Source organism: Salvia miltiorrhiza, chromosome 4 (assembly GCF_028751815.1).
Source record: "Salvia miltiorrhiza cultivar Shanhuang (shh) chromosome 4, IMPLAD_Smil_shh, whole genome shotgun sequence".
Classification (NCBI taxonomy): Eukaryota; Viridiplantae; Streptophyta; class Magnoliopsida; order Lamiales; family Lamiaceae; genus Salvia; species Salvia miltiorrhiza.
In genome coordinates, this window is record NC_080390.1 from 30,599,303 (window position 1) to 30,622,524 (window position 23,222).

At 33.7% G+C, this 23,222-nt stretch overlaps 2 protein-coding genes across 11 annotated transcripts; one reads left to right on the plus strand and one right to left on the minus strand.

The window, feature by feature from the left end:
• Positions 1–14,922: 14,922 nt before the first annotated feature.
• Positions 14,923–18,783, plus strand: LOC131021074 (uncharacterized). Of its 9 annotated transcripts, none has more exons than XM_057950155.1 (10): positions 14,925–15,085; positions 15,248–15,353; positions 15,521–15,617; positions 16,021–16,078; positions 16,166–16,296; positions 16,367–16,459; positions 16,662–16,934; positions 17,411–17,637; positions 18,023–18,235; positions 18,491–18,783. In XM_057950155.1, the coding sequence occupies exons 1-10, from the start codon at positions 15,006–15,008 to the stop codon at positions 18,593–18,595; spliced, it is 1,383 nt and encodes a 460-aa protein (XP_057806138.1). In that variant the 5' UTR covers positions 14,925–15,005; the 3' UTR covers positions 18,596–18,783. The 9 variants fall into 9 exon arrangements, with proteins under 9 accessions (XP_057806146.1, XP_057806147.1, XP_057806144.1 ...); XM_057950156.1 differs by having other exon boundaries at positions 16,166–16,263; XM_057950157.1 differs by having other exon boundaries at positions 15,521–15,560.
• Positions 18,784–18,847: 64 nt separating this feature from the next.
• Positions 18,848–22,885, minus strand: LOC131021076 (FKBP12-interacting protein of 37 kDa). 2 transcript variants are annotated; one of them, XM_057950165.1, is made up of 14 exons: positions 22,670–22,885; positions 22,503–22,554; positions 22,348–22,409; positions 21,832–21,899; positions 21,633–21,669; positions 21,410–21,497; positions 21,230–21,294; positions 21,067–21,144; positions 20,515–20,562; positions 20,208–20,261; positions 19,866–20,027; positions 19,533–19,602; positions 19,227–19,282; positions 18,848–19,096 (listed from the first exon to the last, which is right to left on the minus strand). In XM_057950165.1, exons 1-14 carry the CDS (start codon positions 22,694–22,696, stop codon positions 18,914–18,916), a joined length of 1,050 nt encoding a protein of 349 aa, XP_057806148.1. In that variant the 5' UTR covers positions 22,697–22,885; the 3' UTR covers positions 18,848–18,913. The 2 variants fall into 2 exon arrangements, with proteins under 2 accessions (XP_057806148.1, XP_057806149.1); XM_057950166.1 differs by lacking the exons at positions 22,348–22,409; positions 22,503–22,554; positions 22,670–22,885 and having other exon boundaries at positions 21,832–21,965.
• Positions 22,886–23,222: the final 337 nt, after the last annotated feature.

The window sequence follows — 23,222 nt, forward strand, 5'->3', positions numbered from 1 at the left end:
AAAAATTAAGGCGAAGAAGAGATCGGCAATAAGAGAAAAAAAGCCTAACAATATTAATTATATTTCCCTTCATCTAAGCACGCAGCAGGAGATGACACACAAATTGACAATAAATCTAAAATCTTAAATGCAATCTTTGGGGTTTTGATCATTGCCCTTAAATAAAATAAATGGATGTGTCCCCAAGGGGACACTAAGCGATACGAACTCTTGTATGTGAACAATAAGGTATAAAGTTCAAATACAAGTGAAAAAAAAATGTATGACTTTCCCATCATGGTGCATGATTTTTACTTCACGAAGTCAGTTTTATTTAATTAATTAATTAAATTAAATGAACGAATACGTAAATATTTGATATTTAACCGGTCAATCTACTAAATTTTGGATCAGACCCATCAAGTTTTGAAATGTTGCTATTAATAAAATCAAGATAAGTAATTAGGAATATCAACCAGTTAATCTACCAGATTTCGGGCTAGACCTATTCGATCACGGGCTATTCAGATTAAAAAATTTTCAGGCTATAAATTCTCAACCCTTACCCTAAATATTCGGGTTTCGAACTAGTAATTTTGAATTTCTTCCCACATCTAAAAACTATTTAATTAATAATAAAAAAAATTTACACTTTTATATAGGTATATACTGTATATTTTTCTTCTAATTTATAACTAGTCCAACGTTTGCACAAAATCAGTGATCCGTGCATTTTTTATACTCCCTCCGTCCTATTTATATAGACTTGTTTTTCTTTTTCGAATGTCCCAAGTATATAAGCTTAAAAAAATGTTTGTTTTGCTCATTTACTATTATATCTCTATTTAATTCTTTAATTTATTCAAATTTTAATTCATCATTAAATAAATATGAGCATATTAGAAACTTTAGTGGTATATTTTCAATTCTAATTTATTTTTTAATTCTTTTGTAAATTCCAATAAGTCAATATACGCAATTAATTCACGGCTGCCAGGTTGCGTATATTTGGAGTACGTATTCTTGAAGCTATATATAAGCAATTTTTTCAAAGATTATTGGAAATTAATCACGGCTTTACACAAATAAATTGCGCAATGAGGAGCTTGTGCAATTATAAGCAATTGAAAATTATGGAGTTTTATTTATTTATAATTTTTATGTAAATTTAATTATGGAAATTGGAAAACTCGATAGTTTAAGTGCACTACTCGTAATTTATACGAAAAAAATATTGATGTTGAGCGTACTTTTAAAATACTTAAATTTAAATACGAAAATAAAAAGTATTAATTCATATAAAAGGCATGAAAAAATAACCATACTTATTATTTTTACCTTGCGATTCGCTTATTAATTGGTTGTGTATTCTAGCTTTAAATTCGAATTGACAACCCAAAATAGTCTTGGTTGTAAATTTAAATTTTTATACTATATAATTCACAATTTAAAATTACTCTTAGTTGTAAATTCTAGTTTGTAGGCTATAATTTACAATCTGAAATTACTCTTGGTCAATTGATTGTGAATTCGAGTTTTTATGTTATGATTCACAATTCGGAATATTCTTGGTTGTGTGCACAACTCGTAATTTTCTTGGTTGTGTGTTTTTATGTTACTCCCTCTGTCTAGATATTATTTTTACTTTTGTCATTTTGGTATGTCCTGATAATAAATGTTTTCATGGTTTTTAATGTTCATATGATGTCAATTTTATAGGAAATTGAGTGTTGAATAGGGCTGTAAACGAGCCGAGCCGAGCCAAATACAAGCAGGCTCGAGCTCGGCTCGTTTAAATATTCGGGTGTTCGAGCTCGGCTCGAGCTCGATTCGAGCTTTTATCTTGATGATCGAGCTCGGCTCGTCACCCACATACTAAGCTCGAGCTCGGTTCGAGTTCGGCTCGAGTGATGCTAGATAATGTCGAATTCGAGCTTGAGCTCGAGCTCGGCTCGTTAGATGTTCGTATATATGATGTTCGAGCTCGAATTTGTTATAAATTTAAGAAAATCTTCTTAATTAATATGTTATTCGAGTTCGAGTTCGACTCGTTTAAGGCTCGTGTACTAACTCGATTGAAGGCTCGACTGAAGGTTCGTGAACAGGCTAGCGAACATGTTCGCGAACAATCGAATTCGAACATGTTCGCGAGCTCAACGAGCCGAGCACTGTCAGGCTCGAGCTCGGCTCGATAAAAATTTCAAGCTCGAAATCATGCTCGAGCTCGGCTCGTTTATTATCGAATCGAGCTCCGAACGAGCTTTTTTCGAGCTGAATCTTGAATAGTTCGCGAGTAGCTCTGTTTATTTACAGCCCTAGTGTGTTGAATAGTTATTTTGTGCTTAAATTATTTTATATTGTAAAATATGATATTTGCTCGTATTTTGATTAATTTTACAGAACTATTGAGTTTGAATTTGGACGAATGGTCTTAATAAAAGTTATAGATTATCGTGATACGAGTTCGTAGGCGCAAACGGATCACAAATCAAAGTTCAGACGAGAGAGATATAGCCGAAACAAGAAAGTTGCGCGCAATAGTGAATAGTGTCCGACGGAAATTTTCGGCATTTTCGAGTTTTATTGGTATTTTCGAGCTTTAAACTGTATTTTTCTCCTGTGCCTTTTATAGGTCTTTTTCTTGACCTATTAGACACATATTTTTACCTCTCTTCACCCCTCTTCTTCCTCTTTTCATATTTTTCAGTTCTAGCTTAGAATTTTACAGCTTTCATAAATTAGATTTATTTTCTACAAGATTCCAGATGTTCATCCTGAATTATTTTCGGGTTTTATCTATTTTATTTATTTCAATTGCTTTCTTTTATTTATGCTTTTATTTTATTTTCTGATGTCTGACTAGTTTTTTTATATGAACCTAGGGTTTGCACATAGTTGATTGAATATGTGTTATTTGATTTATTGATATTAATTTGCCCTCAACTTGTGATTCATGATTCCTGGTACTTGATTTCTTGTGAATTATCTGGTCAATAATTTGCATGTCTAGCTTTCAGTTTGAATCTTGAATGTGATAATTGTTCAGCCGATTCAGGAAAGCATGGGATCTAGGATTTAATGTTAGGGGGAGCTGAATTTGTTGAAGTACGACGTCTGAAAACATTTACACGGGGGTTCGGGGGTGGGAGCCCACAATTTTTTTTTGAGCATTCCATGCACTTCATTTTCATGCATTTTCTTAACAATCACTTAATATAATAGATAATTGTTTGCAGTTCAATTAATTCAACATCAAGTAGATTGAAAGTATATAAAGACATAATTTTATGCATTTTTTTAAAATGAAATGTTTCATCTTCTAAAAAAATAAACTAATTTTCTTTATTAATAATTTGTTATTTTACTTTTAACTTGAGAATTGACTCAAATTCAACATTAAAAATTAAATAAGAAAGAAAAACAGGATAAAAATAACATAAATGCAACAAATCAATGTACAATATTAAACAAATTATATAGATAGTTGGATACTATAAACAATGTATTATATCTTTTTCTTATATTTCTTATTTATAAACACACACACACACACACACACACACATATATATATATATATATATATGTATAATATAAAATATATATCTACATTTAAAAAAATCAAAAATTGGGAGGGTTCAGCCCCCCTGGATCTGCTAGTGACTACGACGATAGCCGTAGTGTAAGATCACTGATATTGTAGTCTTTAAATACTATCGACTACCACTTCTAGTTGAATAATTGAAGTCTATTCATCCAATACACAACAATTCTGAACATAATTAACTATGGTTTCCACTTGTAGTATATGATTACAGATAGACTACGCCTAAACCGTAGTGTATGTGCGTCTAAAAGTGTAGTCTTAAGTAACTATAGACTACAGTTTCATCACGGTAGTCTATATTGATGGGAATAGACTACCGTTTTAAATCACATAGACTACAACAAAAAACCGTAGTGGAGAAATATTGGGTAGTTGAAAAAAGAGGTACTCCAGTTGATTATGTGGCACACTATGGGGTAGCACCATAGTGGATGCCCTCAGGGGTATTATGTAATTTTACATCAAAATTAATTACATTTTATATTTTTATTCTTATCATTTTTTTATATAAATGGATAATTTTATGTATTAACTTTATTATTACATCATGCATTCTTTTGTACCATATAAATATATTTATTAAAAAATTATCATATATAGATTTGTAAACCCATACGAAAGTTCAAAAGCCAATCTATACATTTATGTATAATATAAAAGAGGAGTTTTTTACCTTTAATTTTTCTCTATCCTCTCAATTTTCCCATCAAATTTTCTCTTTTCTTTTTTTCTTTTTCTATTTTAATTCTTTTCAAAAAATTGTTAACTTCGATTCATGTAAAAAGTAGGATGTTGAATTAAAGATTATGTGAAGATCTTTAATTCAATTTAAAAATTGTAAAAAATAAATTTGAAATGAATAAATTACAATAGTTTAAAGTATCAAAATTAATTTTTGTTCACTCTCATTTAATTTGTCTTTTATGTTGAACATTATACTCTTTTTTCTTTTTTGTTTGTTGGTGAAAAAAATAAGTAGATGCCATGTTTGTTGTTTCAATAAAGTTACATGATTGTTTAATTATAATTATTTAAAATTTAAATATTTTAAAATTGTAGTAGTTTGAATGAAATTAAAGAGAATAAAATTTGTATTAATTTTAATATGAATTTGTAAATAATAAAAATTAGTTATATATCTTAATATTAAAATTTAAAATATTATAAATTTATATAATTACGCGTATGATTTTATTTGTTTCTTTATATAAACATATTTTTTGTTATATTTTTCTTTCTATATTATTTGTATTTTTTCTTGATTTTTAATTATTTTTAATCAACTATTTAAATATGATCTTTTATAAAATTTGAACTTTTAAGAGCCCACAATTGTTATATTAAATGACGGCTATTAATTTTATTATATTGATGGTTTAGTGTTATTTGCTCAAATGAGATTGAGTTAAATTATTTATTTTACAATCTATATAGTTAATTATTATTACACATATTTAAATATTATTATACAATATTCATCAAATTAAATATTATACTCATTAAGTTGATAAGAATATTATTATACACTATTTTAAATCAATACTAATGTTTAAATTAACATAATTTTCTGTTACCAATTAATCTAACTCATAAATAATTATATTTTGATTTTTTACATAATTTAAAATTTTAAAAATAAGTGAATATATTGTAGTTCGTGCATCGCACGAGAGGACATAATAATTACCATAAAACACCGACATAATGGCAACACCAATTCACAATATCAATTAAATTCTTCGATTTTCATTTTTGTGAATGATCACAAAATGGCCATGTAATTAATGGTATCATTGAATAACATCTTGTGCTACTTTTGAAAATATTCTCTCTCTTTCTCATGTGAGTTGTTGAAAATATTCTTTTTTAGGATTACAAAATACAATTTACAAACCCCACAACAAAAATTCCCGTACATTCTTTTCCCGACCAAAAAGATATGCATGCAAACACATCACTTATTTTTCATGAAAAAATAAATAAAAAACACTACGTGTTCTAAAAATAATAATAAAATGCATAAAAAAAATGTCCAAAACATCTGACATGGCACTTGATATCTGACGTGGACGGAACAAAATTGATAAGCCCGTAGCCTTTTCAAGCCATGCACTCATTCACACGTGCAAATCTTTTTTCTTTGAGTTTTACACGCTCTAACCTTTAGCAATCTCATGCCAATATGCCATTTTTCTAGGGTTATATGGTTATATACAGAAACACACACACACTCTCTCTCTCTCTCTCATATGTGTGCATATATATATATATATATGCATGCTTACCCTCCACCAATGTAAATCTCACTCTTCAACATACCCATAGCTACGGTTCATTTCTCATTTTCCTCACCTCCTATAAACTCAAAATACCAAAAATGCCCCTTATTGCTGCAGAGACTGTGTGCTCGTGGTGCAAGCAGCACCCCAACGATATGAAAAATATTGTTGATGGATTCAAGTACGCTTCCACGTTTACGTGTGTCGAAGGCGACGGAGACGATGACGATGATGATGGAGGCTATGATTATGCTCCAGCTGCGTGATATCAAAGGTGGATCGGACTTGGCGAATCAATCAATTTAATTTTAATGATATTTTGCTTCATTAATTTGATAATGTTGTGATCAAGCTTTTGTGCTTGCAAGGAACCCTACATATGATGTAAAATACACATTGTATGTATGTTAGTAGAATTATTATGATGAATGTCAATGTAGTGTATAATTAGTAACACTAACTAAGAGGTCTTGTTATGTTGAACTTTTTTGAATTGTTATGTACTATTTATAAAGCACTAATTTAAGCTGCACTACGATCGAGCAATAATGTACAAGTGAAATTTTATTGAAAGAAAAGCAAAAAAAATCTATCGACTTTATTGGGAAATGAGAGAAAATATATATTTTCACCATTTTAACATGCATGTTTACTATAATAGAAAATTTTCTCCGGGCAAAGCGGAATATTTTCTCGGGCAGCTCTTTTTTACTCATTTTCTCTCTAATATTGGATAATATTATCTTTGGGCAGTGATGTGAAAATATTTTTCAACATTTTCTTATCTTTTTATCTCTAGTAAACATAAGATTAAAAAAAATACATATTTTCTTATCCATCATTTTTCAATGAAAATTATAACCAAAATTGTAACAACCCGCTCTTTTATTATATTTAAATCCAGGAATACGATAATTATTATTTCATCTTTCAGTAAATCAAACCCAGTAATTATTTATGATTTAAATTCAGTTTATGACACTGGATTATATTCAATTAAGCAGGATTATTATTTTATTACCAAGTCAGTAGCTTCGCGTAAATAAAACCGCGATGAGAATTATTGAGTAAGCCAATAATTATTTATTTCAGATTCATAACTGACTTAGTAAAGTCATGTTAATTATTAATCACAATAGAATTAATTTTCTATTTTTTTTATTTCTTGAGTCGTGAATTTATTCCGACTCGTGAAGAATTAAATCTACGATATTAATTTAGATATTATTCCGTGTATTAAATCTAGCACGCTATGCTCCCTCAGCCACTCTATTCTCACCCGTGCTTAGTTTTTTTTCTTTTTCCATCCTACACAGTCAGAAAGATTTCAACAAAGCAAATCTCAGTTTTCAACAGCAAATCTCATTTTTTTCAAAGATACAGATACAGCCGCAGCAAATCTTATTTGTTCAGGCGCAGCCGATTTTCACTCACAAAAATTCCACATTCATAAATTCCATTGTCGCAGCAATTCGCCTATAAATTAACTCAAACGAATCAGTTTTAAAACCACAACCTTCAATTGCTAATTCTAAAATACAGAGTGTTCGTTTTGAGTTCCAAACTTCAGCAGAACAAGGTATATATTAATCTCAAAGTTCTTCAACTTCATTCCTTATACAAGTGTTTATGTTCAATAGAATTCATTAGCAAGCAATATATCATTTTACATTTTACAGTATTTGCATACGCATCAAACCTTTGCAAGAAATCAGAAATAGAACCTCTATATAACTAAACTAGAGTACAGAAAAATCAAGTTTTGATTCCATAATCAAATCTTTACACAAACTTGAGTTTTATGTAAAACTTTTTCAAATCAACAAACCTATCGAAGAGAGATAAAACGAGAGGGAGGCATTGACGAACTGCCGAGACCTTCGCTACGACGAACGGCAACTCCGGGAGTCGGCTTTGGGCGAGGCAGCGGCAGCCGATGGCGGCGGCACCAAGCGGCGAGATGGCCTCTGTCGGCGGCAGCAGCTGTTCTGCCATCTCTCGCCGACTCGACGAACAGCAGCAGTCGGCGGACTCCGGGCGAGCAGCAGCAGTTCCAGGCGGCTGAGCGGGATGGCGCGGCCGAAGGCCTAGCGCCGCTGGTCGCGACCCAGACCAGAAAGCAGCAGCAGACGGCAGCGAACTCGCCGAAATCCAGTTGCAGCGGCGGTGGATTCCTCGGCTGGATACAGATCGAGAGAGAACCGAAGGGAGCGTTTGATTTAGGAGAGATTAGAGCGAGATTGAGGAAGAGAGAAGGAGACGCCGGACCTCGGCGCGATAGAGGCTGATTCGCCGGATTTCGGAGCTCTGCAACTCCAGGCCGCGACTCCGGGAACAGCAGCAGTCGGCGGCGAATTCCTCGGCGACGGCTTGGAACGTCCAGAGGGCGGAGCGGCGAAGATTTCAGCCTCGCCGGAACCGTTGGCGGTGGAACTCGTGAGGAGGCGGCTGGATCAAGCGAGAGAGAGAGATGTTGAGCAGTGTTCGATTCTTGAGAATTTAGAGAGAGATTTAGTCTTGATAATTGAGAGAGAGAGAGAGTGTTATGCTTTAATAAAAAAAAAAAGGGAGAACCGATAATTGAGAGAGAGAGAGTGTGTTCTGCTTTAATAAAGATAGAGAGTGAGAACCGACTGTTTTGAGAAAAAAAAGAGAGAGATTCGGTCTCTGAGTTGAAAAAAAAAAGAGAGAGAGAACGTGTCCTGCTTGGAGAGAAAGAGATAACCGAGAATTAGTGGGAGAATGGGCTTTGATTATTTTCAGTATGGGCTTTTCTTTTAATTTATTTTGGGCCTCACCTTTTAATTGATAATGGGCTGTATTTAATTAGTGTGGGCTAGAGTTAATTTTTATTTGGACTGCTATTATTATTTTGGCTTAAAATCAGGCCCAATTTAAGGGTAGTTTAGATTAATCTATTAATTAAATTGAGCTAATTATAATTATGGATTAATTTAGAATGAGGCTATTAATTAGTAAGTGAGTTAGAATACTCTAAGATGAGCGGATTAATTATTTATCCACCCTCATGAGACGATCCTCAATTAGTCAATTTTTATTTATTTGGGTCTTCACTATTGATCCTAATTAAGTTAATTAGAGATTAATATTAAAATTTACTAATTATTTTAAGGGTGATGATGGGCTCACTTATTGGGCTTCATGATTTTATTATCTTGGGCCTCATTTGTTGGGCTTTAGAATTTAATTGATGTTGGGCCTAATGTTAATTATGCATTGGGCTTTGAATTTATTCATTTGGGCTCAAATTAAATTCCTATTGGGCCTTGATTATTTATTTAGGCCTTCATAATTATCCTATTAAGTTTAATTAGAGAAGATTTTAAGACTTACTAATTATTAATTAGTAAGTGAATTAGATTATTTTAAGATGAGTAGATTATTAAAGATTAATAATCCGACCTCATAAGACGAGCTTTAATTCCTTAAATAGGATTAACATCTCATAATTTAATTAAAGGAATATGAGTCATGCATAATCATTTCACGCATCCTCATTTATTGAGATTTTTCGAGAATTAGAATCTTATTTTATTTTCTCGGATTAAAGGTCAAGCACCAGAGTTAGAGCTAAATCGTGAGTCTGCTATTCAGGTAGGCTTTCTACGTATAAACTAAAATTATATATTAGAATTGTTAAGACTTTATGCTTATGAATTTAAATGATATTGTCAATGCCTAAATGCTTTATGTTTTATTATTAATTGCCTATCTGATGTTAATCGAATTCGGATTCTGGGTGGGACCGCAAATCCCTTCGGAATTAGTGTACACCCTTGTGATCGTGAGTCATCTAGCGGGTTGGCCGATCATAGTGTCCGTAGAGGGAGGCCTCCCTCTCGGCACGAGTTACTGATATGGTGATTAATGATATAAAATACCTGCGCGGGTTATTGATGAAAGAAATGATATTATGTTTGGTAAATACGAGTCTTTAAAGGAAAACTCTCGTATCTTACTACTGTTAAAAGGCTTGACAATAAAATATTATGCATATATGTAAATTTCGGCAAGTGTCCACTAAGTACTCTTGTACTTAGCCCTGTATGTATTTATAAATGTGCAGGTTGAGCTGTGATCGAGGATGTAGTGTGCAAGCGGAGCTTCTGTCAATCTAGGATGAGTACCTCAGAGTAGAGTATATGTCTTCATACATATACTCAAATTATTATTATTTCGCTGCGAACACTGATTATGTGAAGATATTATGTCATTTGTCAAACAATATGTATTATTTAATAATGTACTAAAACCATTGAGTACCCCATTTTGGGATAATATTATGTACGGTCCCCTTGTGGCCTTCATTGATATCTAGATATTTCGATTGATTTCTTTATACAAGTCGAGTCATCAAGAAAACGAATATGCCCTTTCTAAATCCCGCTCCTAAATTCCCTCCCTTAGTCGCGGTTTTCCCGAATTTGCTATCCTTAGCAAGTGCGGTCGTGACAAAAATTATTGTTAAAATGCGATTTTATCAATAAAAGAGAGAAAAACATAGGAAACCCTTGAAAGCACATGCGCAAACGAAGGACCGAGCCTTATTAAAACCTCTTAAAGGTAAACTTGAAGGATAAACCCTTTAAGTGGAAAAAGAGTACTCTAGAGAACAAAGCAAACAAAAGAGCAAGACGAGAAGGCAAACTTGAGTTTTGGACTAACCATCACCCAATAATTGCCAACTCGAAGACGTAATGAGCTATAGCAAAGAGAGAGCTTCATACTAGCACCCATATACAATATGTGCATCTCTTTGGCACCTGGTGATCATCATCGACTATGCCGCCACTAGGTGGTTTCAGAGAAAAATCGACGTATTTGAATGTTGAAAGTTGATGAACTGATGAATTTTGCCATAGATACTACTTTATCCGTCTCAATATTTATGACATGTTTACCTATTTGGATTGTCCCATGTTATAAGATCTATTTCATTTTTGGGTCTTTTTTGGTCTTAATTAACTTCTTAATCCCAACCCCTTGTTAATAACTCTAAATCAAACCTACTCACTCCTCAGTCTCTCTGTATCTATTTTAGCTCTCATCATCGTGCCACTTCCCCCTCTCAAACATGAGTCCATCATCGTCGCTCTACGCCATGATGAAACCCAATTGTTTTGATTCATTTCTTGTAAGCGGCACGGTGGTTCACGAATGTAAATGTACCCCACCCCATTGTTGATTGCTCACCGAGCTCAGATCTTTATTTTCCGACTAGCCCCTATATGGTGAAACCCTAATCTATCACCTTCGTCGTACACTGTGATGAACATCGATTGTTTCGATGGTGAGGTTTTGAGCAGCGTGGTGGTTCTTGACAGTGAGGGATACACCCTCTCTTTACCCACCATGCTCAGATGTATTATGTTCTCAATATCCAACTAAGGAATTGAGGACATCGAGGAAGGTTGTATCCGCGCGATGAAGATGGCAGATTTGGCTACATCTGCAAGAGAATAGGCATATATGCCCTATAGGTGATATCCTGAATCTGTCGTCATCCCTCAACTGTTGTGATGAACACCTAATATCTACCCTCTTTATTGAAAGAAAGTTGTAAAAAATAGTTATCTTTTGTATTATTGTCAAAAATGTTGTGACGACAATTGCTGACGTATCAGAATAGCAGCGAAAATATGAACAAAATACGTAGATTATCTACAAGTTATAAATATTTATAACTTGTAGATGCCTCAGGGTGAAAGAATCCAGCATTGAAATGCGAATTATGAAAAGATCCATACACGAACCCTAACGTCAAAAAGAGGTTGAAACAAAACTGAAAAAAATAATAGGAAACGGATCACAATCTCACAAAACACTCAGAACTATACTAGACAGAATCAAGATTCAGCTATACAAAAAGATACGAGATGTTATTTAAAATATTGAAACAACAATCTCATCGACAACGGACTTTGTCAAATAGCTTGCTTTGCTCTATTTGCTCTCTCTCTCTCTCCTCAATTGTAAGATACGACTCTCCTTATAGACATATGACAAGTTGGAAATGCAGTGTCCAATATCAATTATAAGCCATGGTTGAATTGCATTGAGTGATGAGAATTATAGCTTAAACATGCTCCTCAACTCCCACTACTTTGTAACCACTGTTCCATTATCCTTCCACTTTGAATGCAACTTTGACTTAGTCTTTATACCACATTGAGATCGGTTACAAATGTTACAAGGTGTTACATTTGATCTCTTCCAGTATTATTCCTACAAATCAATAATTTATGAAGACATAGTAAAATAAATATTAATGGTGCAAAATATGAACCCCAACACTTATCATTCATTCTTACTCTTAATCCTGATTGTCCTACTCAGATTGTCATCTTATGTGAGAAGAATTAGGATTACATCCTTCCGAGCAATGTCCGTTGAGTTCTGTTGCTCGAATGCTGAAGATCTTGGTCCGTTCTTTTTTCACACGAGTGAGATCTTCCTTTTTGCCTATGCGTGTAATGTATATGTGATTGTATGTGAGAGTATTTTGTGGTGATGGTTGGGTACTGAAATGATAACATTATGCTTATATTGTACTTGATTTACATATTTATGATTCAAAATTTTGTATAAGATGTTGGAAATATGGTTTTATTATCATTTGTAAAAATAATTATTTTATTAAATATTTATTATTTAACTAAAAAATAATTATTGAATGTTAATCTGTCGTGAGTAGATGACTATGAGTGAATGTCCTCAACAAGTTTTGTGAAGTACTCATCTTGTGAGGATTGAGGAATCCATGAATATCGATAAGTAGAGATGGGAGTGAATGAATTGGAAAATATCAGATAGTTTATGGGGATGCGTAACTAAAGAGAGAGAAAAAATGTGAAAGTATTTGAAAAACTGTTGGAATCTAAGGAAAAATCGAATGGATATAAAGTATATCTTCTCATTGTTCAGTGACATGTTCCAACGTTTCAATTCAACATTGTTGATTGTTGATAATCCACTAATAAAAGTTATGAATACATAATCTCATAATAGGGGATGATTACGGTATAAACACTTCTTAATATATAAAATACGAGCTATCTAAAATGTATGAATTCTGTGTAGAACATGTATGAATTCGTTGTGTTAATGTATGAATTGCGAAAAATAAATTTTTTGCTCCTATGTAATTTGAACTCGGGACCATGAATTCGTCCAATTGTAGATCTTGATCATTTAAGGGCTGAAAATAGTTTCTCTTTTATATTTCAAAAGATATTTTTATTTTAGCTCACCCATATATATATATATATAGGGAGAGGTTCAAAAAAGAACCATAAATAAAAAAAGAACGGAGAACCATTTTCAGCCATTCAATTATCAAGATCTACGGTGGATGTATCATCTTGTTGGATGAATGCAGATCCTGGGTTCGAATCCTGAAGGGAGCAATTTTTTTAATTTTTTTTAGTGCATTAATTTTAACAGCGAATGCAGTAATTTTTACGGTGAATGCATTAGATTTGATGGTTCTCACGTTCTCACAAATAATGTAGTTCTCTCTAGAACCACACCCTATATATATATATATATATATATATATATATATATATATATAGGGCGGTTATTCAATAAACCACCCTTATTTTAAGAATTACGAACCAGCAAAAATGCATGAATTTTATGTATAACACGCATGAATAAACTGTATAAAGGCATGAATTGCGAAAAATAATTTTTTGCTACCTTTGGGATTCGAACTCAGGACCATGAATTTATCCAACAAGGTGATGAATCAACCGTAGATTTTGATGATCTAAGGGCTGAAAATGGTTCCTAATTTATATTTTAAGAAGCGTTCTTATTTTAGCCTTCCCCTATATATATATATATATATAGACCCATGTGACTACGAGACATATAATATCCATTTTAGTTATGTTCAGCATATATGGTCATTTATAAAGTGGCTAATTAGTTATTTAGGCTTCAGTTTAGCTTTTTAAATTATTCGGGTGTTGGCCCACACAGACCACGATATCAGCAAATTAAAAATTGAATCTAATAATAATAATAATAATAATAATAAAAAAGCATAAAATCTGTTTTCCCATTTATAGAACAAATCTTGGTCACTATTTAATATTCGACCATACGTTTCACAAGGGGTAATTATGATTAAATGTATATTTTTTTTTAATTTGGGTTTTATGTCAAATATGTATACTTTTAATTATTTTGATTTTTTACACATTTATCAATTTAATAATATAATATTATGATTAGTTAAAATGACGCATTAATTCACTTAAAATTGAAAATAATGTAAAAGTTAAAAATTTTAACTTTTACATAAAAATTGTATGTAAATGCATAAATTTATGCATTTACAGACAATTTTTATTTAAGGTAAATATCATGAAAATCCATAAAGTATACCTGCTTTATAAAAAATACCTTAAAACTTTCAAATGTTCTCTAAATCCTCAAAGTATCAAGTTTTTATCAAATACATCCCGTATCTATTTTTCGGTCACTAAAAACGCGATGTGGCTCGCCGGATGCCACAATGTAATTTATATTCTATTTTTTTAAATACAATGGCAAAAACGATGTCGTTTCGTACCATATCATTTTTAAAAAATCCACTACAAAATTTTAAATTCACTCATATCTTGTTTGAAATTCTCGCTAATAACCTAGAATTATAGATAAACACGATAGAATATGGTACGAAACGAAGTCGTTTTTTCCATATCATTTTAAAAAAAATAGAATATAAATTACATTGTGGCATCCTATGAGCGCCATCACGTTTCTGGTAACCGAAAAATAGATACGGAATATATTTGATAAAAACTTGATATATAGTTTGAGGGTTTAGAGAATATTTCGAAAGTTTCAGGATATTTTTAATAAAGTGGGTATAGTATAAGGGTTTCATGATATTTACCCTTTTATTTATTTATTTGTAAAAATCAGAATTTGATGAGACGTAAGTTTTTTTTAGGTTAACAATTTTTATTTATTTATTTGTAAAAATCAGAATTTGATGAGACGTACGTCCAATTGCTATTACTGTACAAAGATAAACTCAACGAACATCTATACATGTATATCGTATACTTACAATTGGAAAGAGGTGAAAAGCGAGGAAGCTGAATCATGGCGGGAGACGACGAACAGCCGGAAACTGACTCTGGTTTCCAGTGGGATGATAATTCTCAGCTTTATTATCACGCCAGGTGTTTTTCCAATCATTCAAAATCCAAAAAATTCACGTGTAATATTTTCGAATTATCAAAATATTCCGATTGTTTAACGATGACCCCTATCCCCGGATAAAATTATATCTTTACAATTTTTGGGGGGAAGAGAAGATTTTTAGCTACTGAATTTTGATGCAGAACTGGGTTTTACCATGACCCCCAAGCAGGATGGTATTACAATAGCAGAGATGGGCTTTATTACAAATTTGAAGATGGGAATTATGTGCTTCTCGACTCCAATCAGGTATTAATTTGAAAATTTAGTGGGGGGTTTTTTTTTTCTTTCATTTTTTTTCTCTAAAAGATTGTTTTCTTGGAGCTCCGTTCTTGAATTTTAGTTATGGTGGAGCTGGATTGGCTACTTTTTGTGGAGGTTGAATCGTAATAGTGTCGTTTTCGTGTTGATTTCAGTCAGGGGATCAAGTGGAAATGCTTAACAGTAATAGCCAAGGTGAAACATCTGAGGCTTTAATGGAAGGAAAAGAAATTTCAATCAACACTTCTCTAGGTGATATAGTACTCCCTCAGTCCAACAATTCTTTACCCCTTTGAAAATTTTGAGTTTTAATAAAGTATTTGAATGTTGCAAGTGGAATAAGAGCCTCACTTTTATCATAATGTGGAGCAAGGGTCCCATTTTTATGGGGTTGTGTAAAGTAATTTTACTAAAACTAGAAAGGGGTCAAGATTCGGGGACGGACTAAAATGGCAAAAGTGGTAAAAAATTGGGGGATGGAGGGAGTATATCTTTGTATTATAACATCTTTTTTCCTTTGGGGTTCTGTTCCAATAGTTGGCATTGTTGTTTAGTACTAGTGATATTGATGCTTTATTTACCCAAGCAGTTCTTTTTTTCTCAACTCCATTTATGATATTTCTATTTTATGGTTGTAATGGTTGTATCTAGACAGACTCTTCAGCATGTAATGGCAGCGAGGAATCGGACTATCCGCCCCCACCATCAGAATGGTCTGCTAACTCTTGATCTATCTTTTTATCACTATGCATGATTTATGGTTGAGTACTGCATGTGCCTAAGCCACAGCTCGTATGCAGGCTCGAAGACACTCTTATAGATATGTTTTTATCTGGGTATCCCAGTCAAGCGGCTCATGTTTCTGGTTCCGACACTACAATGCCTGTTGAAACTTATGGTATCAATATCCTAAATGCACCAGCCTATGATGGTGAATATTTTTGTAGATGATTGGAGTAAGTTCATTGCATGGGGTACTTAACTAGTTTGTCAATGTGTAGCGTATGATGATATTGAAGAACTGGAAGAAGGCGAATGGATCCCTGACGATCCTGATTTTTGGAGAAACTTTAGTGATAAAATTGTTGATGAAGGTGTGTACTACTTGAAATTGTCTTTTGATATTAATATGTCTATTTGTGCTGGTATACTAATAACTTTGTCCGCTTTACGTTTTATGTTCTCATCTGCTGCTGAAAAAAAACTCAATTAATGTGCATTTACATGCTTTCATGCTAATTTGCATCTTATAAGTCTTTGATTCTGTTGAATATTGGTCCAAATAATTTCTGTCAGGTACATCTGAGGAAGAAGAAAACTGGCGTGCTCAATATGGTCAAGTAAGTCGACCAGATGAAGAGTGGATGTCAGGTGTGCAAATGGTGGATTTGTGGGATTGGGCTTTGGTTCGAGGAACAAAAAAAGATGGAAAGTCAGAGGTTTTCAGGCTTGTCGGCAGATTGAGGAAGCCCTCTAGCAAGCTTCACCCGTCAGTTCCTTCAGGTGGTGGCATACTGAAAACTGCACCAGTATGTGAAGCTCACCTTGATATGGTACGAGTGACATCAGGTTTGCCTGTTGTTCCATACCTTTTATTAGATGAACCAACCATTGAGTTTACATTGCTCAAGAATATCTTTGGCAAGACAGATACTCTTAAACTATTTAAGATAAGGTGGTATATGTATATATTTTGCTGCTTATACCATTCACCCCCCGCCACTTGACTCTGCCACCAAGCACAGATTAAGCCAGTATCAAACTTTATTATATTTAACGGATTAACATATAGATATACTTATAGTCATGAAAATGTGCTAACTTATGCATAAGAATTGCGTGAGGTTATACTGAGGATTCCAGAAATCAATCTCACTGATCTTCTAGCATCTTTTTTTCCTGAAGGATTATTAACAGAAAGAACTTGTGTAATATTGTTTTTATATGATTGTGCTTGAATGATTAGCTCACCTGTATTCTAGCTCGCTCACGGAGATATGCACAATGCTACAGTCAGTTAAACATGTTTCTCATCCTTCTCACAGGCCGGATATACCGATTGAGGAATCCTAGCTTACCGTATTTGGCATCCTTGTCAGATCACGATGCTTCCAATCTAACTAAAGATTGGGGCTTTCCACAATTGTCCATCAAAGATGACATAGAGAAGTTGCAAAAATCTGACCTGCAAACTGAATCCGGAAGATTGGAAGGTCTTGGTGTTCTGAAAGATAAATCATTGTCATCGGTGAAGCTTTGCCAATCTAAAAAAGTAAATAAATAACCATATTCAGTCTTTTGAGTCTCAACTATACATATTATTCCTGAATAAATGAATGTGCATACTGCATGAGCATATAACTTTGAAGTCTTATAGCGTGCGTTTACTTTGATGGATAAATTTATCATGGGAAAAGGAGGGAGAACAAAAATTTATGCTTTCTTTTCCCACATTTTAAACAAAAGAAAAGTTCACCATTTTTCCTTCCTTATTTTCACTTCAAGGAGGAATAATATTATCCTTCCATTTCCCATGATAAATTTATCCATCAGAGTAAACGCACCCTTAGAGTTAGATACTAAAGTAGAAGGATGTATATATCGGGGACACTACTCATTGCCCTCATCCTGGTCCCTGTGTTTTTCTTTCAATTTAGGAACATATTTATCGGGATCGGGCTGCTGAGAGAAGAGCTTTGCACGGTGGGTTTGGTGTGGGTCCAGGACAGAAGAACTCACATATTAGTTCTGATTCAGCTCCATTGTCTCCTACTTTACCGGCTGAAGAGTCAGCAGCAGAGTCATTGAGCATGTCATTTGGGGCAGGAAGCTATGCCAGAAGAATTCTTGAAGGCATGGGCTGGAAAGAGGTACTTAGACAGCAAAATTATATTCAGTCTGGAAAAAGTATCAGTTGTAGTGTATGTTTAGGTTGCATTACTTTGGAGGATATATTTGATAAACGATAAATAAGATTGAGCATTTGAAGGATTACATGATCCAATAAGTTCAAAATCATTCAATTCAACAGAGCATGTAATGACATGACAACATCAGATGTATTTCAATTCTCGCAGCATGCAATACTTGCTCAGTTGAATGATGTTATCTATTGTGCTGTATAGGGGGAGGCACTCGGTCATAGCACGAAGGGCCTGATTGAACCTCTTCAGGCAACTGGAAACAAAGGAACTGCTGGTTTAGGTTGGGACGATCCCAGAAGAAAGTAACCTCACAGGGATCAAACTTCTCTTACATAGAGATAAATAGACTCTAGTGATCGTTATTTCACTGTTTGTGCAGATGATCATTCCTTCCAAGTGTTTTAGAAATGAGATGATGGAGCAGATGGAATCCTTTAATCAATACTTTGGACCTTGTATGCATTTGTAGTAAATCCTAATGTGTCAGTTTTTCATTCGTTTCATGCACTGCTAAGATCTTTGTAATTATGAGATGGTTAAAGCCTAAATGAGAAAGAATGACTGAAGAGAAAAACCAAAAGGAAATTCTCAAAATTTCATTGATTAAAGCAGTTCAACAAAAATCTAGTTTTCAGTTTGAACTTCAGCGGTAGGCAGCGCCTCATCTTTAGCATTTTCATCCATGGCTAGTCCTGTCTGTTCCTCCACACAGCCATCGTCTTTGTCTTTGCCATTGTCCTGCAGCTGAAGCTTCAGTTGTTGAATCTCGTCGTCTTTCTCTTCTAGTTTCTCTTGCAAGATGACCACCTGCAATAATTGACATCGGTTTATTACACATCAATCGAGCAAGTACAAATGTTTCTAACAAGCAATAAGTGAAGTCTCAATACTGTACATAAATCAGAGTATGGGGTTGCGAATTTACAACAAAACCTACCAACTCATTTGATCTGTCGACATCTCCCGTCACTTTCTCCATTAGCTTGCATAGTCCTGCAGAAAACAACACAATTCAAGGTAACAACAGCAAGCACATGAAAAGTGCATTGAAACCAGACAGCGACTACAAGTACCAGTTAAACTGTTAAACTGCGTAAATCTATAATCAACCACAAGATAGCGAATTTAATCCGTATTAGGGTGAGATTTTCCCTATAATAATGTAGTATATCGATAATAACTGTTCCGTAGTTGCATGAGGTGCAGAATTTATATATCATGCTGTGATCTCATAAAAACAAACCTTCAAGTTGACTCCTGACTTCCATATTTTGAGATTTTTGTAAAGCAAGTTTCATTGCCAGCTCATGAATCTGCCATGAACACAAGAAAAGTGAATAACTAGATTAGGTTTCTGATCATTCAACAAGCGCAATTTAATTCGTGTTCAGAAGTAGATAGATATATGCCTCGATGACTTGAATGTTTAAAATCCATCGTTAATACAAGAAGCACGATGATCAAGTTCTGACAATGCTTCTAAATGAGTGTATAACTGAGAGTGTTATGACAGCTTTCATGTTATAATAAATACAAAAGTTGATAACATATAAACTGATGGGTAAAAATCCAATACCTTTCCCTCGTTAGCTTGATTACCAATCTCCTCATTCTCTTCCTGCAGAGTCCTACATTTTGCCATCAACATCTTCCCCATTTTACTTTGTGGGGTGAAACTGACAGCAGCTATATTATCTTGCAACTCTTTAACTTTCTTGTCCTTCTCTTCCACCAAATTCTGATGTAAGATTGTTCAAGCAAGAAAAAATATTATTGAAATATCAAATATACATAAATACATGTCTACATGAGCATATAGTTGATGGGAGATATTATTTATTGGAAAGGTTAAGTACATGATTCAGAACAGTTTTGAGAGTGAATCAAACTAAGTTTGAGCATAAATAAGAAGAAGAACCTTTAATCTTGTGAACTCGTCATGGATAGCTGGGTCTAGCAACAATCTCCTCGCCTGCCAGGTTTACATAACCACGAACTCCCAAAAGTTATCTTATCCCTTTTAACAATACACTTTTCTTAAAACAAGCTAGAAAACTATTTTTCCAGTTTTAAAACTGAAATTCAAGAAACATTTTTCATTTGCATTGAACTAAGAAGCAGCTTTCCAGAGTTCTAAACATTTTAGGATCATTTGAAAGAAACATGAGAGGGATCTCATGCAGCAGTATGAAACAAATGTTCCTAATCAGCATTTTCCAGTTTACCTGCATTGATGGCGGTTTAAGCTGAGCTCTCAATTCTCTAAGAGCAGACTGTATCAAAGTAAGAACTACAGTAAGAACACGGATAGAATGCAACATACAATGAATACTTAGCTCTGTATAAAATAGGAAATTTAGACGTAATATAAAAATTAAAAAAACAACTGATTTTGGTGCATCAGACAATTTTTCAATAAGATCCTAACAATTATTCTCAACCCCTACAAATGCTGAAGCAATGCACAACCTCTACATCTATGTAATGCAAGTTTTCAGCAAATCTCTTTCCAAATATTAAATATAGGCATTGCATAACGGTCATGTTTAACGGCATTTGACTGGAAACAAGATACATCTCTGATAAGTCTGACAACCTTATTTTACAAAATCCACTCATCTTAACCTACAAAATTTGTGGTAACTGTGTCCTACCATAATGATGTCTCCTCACATCTACACAGATAATGTAAAATAAGCATGTATTTCAGCTAATTAAATGTGGAATAAAATAGATGCACGTCTGCAGCTGATGATGCATGCTTAGTAACTTCTCACCTTTAAATCAGCTATCTCCTGCTCCCGTTTTGCAAATGTCACAATGAATGCAGCTTCTTTTTTCTTTGCTCTCTCAAGCTAATAGGAAAAGCATAAAGAAGAAACTAAGTAGATAATCAAGCATGAACTTGCCACTATAAGAGCCTTCAGATTCAGAACATACATGCTCTCTCAGAGACTCATCAGAGGATCTCAGAGTCTGGAGGTAGCTGACCACAAATCTTGGTTCTGACCGAGAAGCAATTAAAATATAAATAAAAACAAATAACATTATGGAAAATCAACTATATACTGACCAGTTACAGGATAAATATTAGTATATAAGAAAATTGTAGAAGCAAACCAGGAGTTGCGCCTTGGGGTATGAAAGACTCATTCTGGAAAGATGAGCGCCACTGCTGAATCTCAGACTTAGCATCTTCAAGCTTCGTCTGAAGTCCAAGACCATATAAAATGTTACCAGTTAAAAGATGACCCAATTGAGAAAACTAACTGAGCAAATTGAGAACAAAGAATTCAAATATCATTGTCCTGCAAAACCTCTCAGGTATCTCCTACATATATACCTGGCATCTTGAGAGTTCATCTTGACAGTTCTTGAGGCTACAAAGAAAGCCAGTGATATACCAATTAGCCTCATATGATCGAGCTATAACAAATACTGCCAAACTTGGCAGTTTATATAATTATATGAACTAAGCCTGTACTAAATGGGCACTTGTTTATCGAGTCCTTCCATTCAGGAGATGAAAATGATAGCAATACCTCTCACGAAGAGACAAAATCATCCCAGTTGCTACTCCAGGAGCAGTTTCCTCCACCTTTAGATTAACCTTAAGTGTAAACAAACAAATCAGAGTCAATTTCAATATTAAGAACCACATAATAGCAGGTGTAAGGCACACAACTTAAACAAATTAAAACTAATCAGTGCATTATTCCCTACTTTTTGTCCTTGTTCGATTATGAGAAAGACAATGAAAGCCTCAAAACATGCATATCCCACGGAAAAGTGTAGTAAGAATAATATGAATAGATGAAGACTATCCTAGTCGGCCAAATTACATTTCTCCAACTAAAATTAAAACAAAGATTGAAATATTGCGCTGATATTAGAAGAATGTCACTTCCCTACTAGCTAATATAAATTTACAAAACTCTTTCTTTAGTTTATTTTTATAGGAGAACATCATCACATTAATAATTCAAGGACATTGTAACAACTAAGTAGAGATTTACAAATTTCGGAATACTAAAACAGTAAACAGCAGTAAGAGGAACCTTTTTAGACCCAAAAATATCATCTTCATCATCGTCGAGATCTCCAAAGCTTCTCTTAACACCTAACAAACAAAATCAGGTTTTAAAAAAAACAGCAAAATCATAAAACAACGATGACATTCTTCAACTCAATTAAATCAGTTAGTCCGGATAACCTGAACTCCTTGCAGCATTTCCCCCCGCAAAATCGCCCCCAAATTCATCCTCCTGCAATTGCAAGAGTTCAGTCAAAAAAGATTGAACAAAAAACCCCTCTTTTTGGAGGAGAGGCAACAATTAATGGACCGCATCCAAAGGAAGCGGCGGGCGTTTATAAGATTACATCGTCGATATGGTCACGTGACGCCATGGCAATTCGAATGCTGAATTGGGAAGGGACTGAAATTTGAAATTGAAACCCTAGCCGAGCGCAAATCCAATTGGAGAGGTGTAGTAGTAAGAATAGTGGGATGCGCCCCAGAGGAACGAAGCCGGTCAAGGTATTATCGCCTGCGATCACAATACTAGTAATATTTCTTGCGACCTACACGTGGCACTCCACTGCTGGATGACGTTGTGTCTATAGTATTTAACTAGTACTCGCCATGTGATGCACGACAAACATCGAAATTAAACATATTTAAATAAATAAATATAAACATTAAATATAATAAAATATTAATATATACTCTCTTCGTCCCATTAAAAGTGATGAATTACTTTATTACACGTAAAACAAAGAGAATGTGTAAAGTAATTAAAAATGATAGGGCCTACACTTTTTATGAGTTAAACTTTACTATTTATGGAAACAAGTCACTTATAATAGAACAACCTAAAATTGAATACAAACCACTTTTAGTGGGACGGAGTGAGTATAATACTCCATTCGTCTT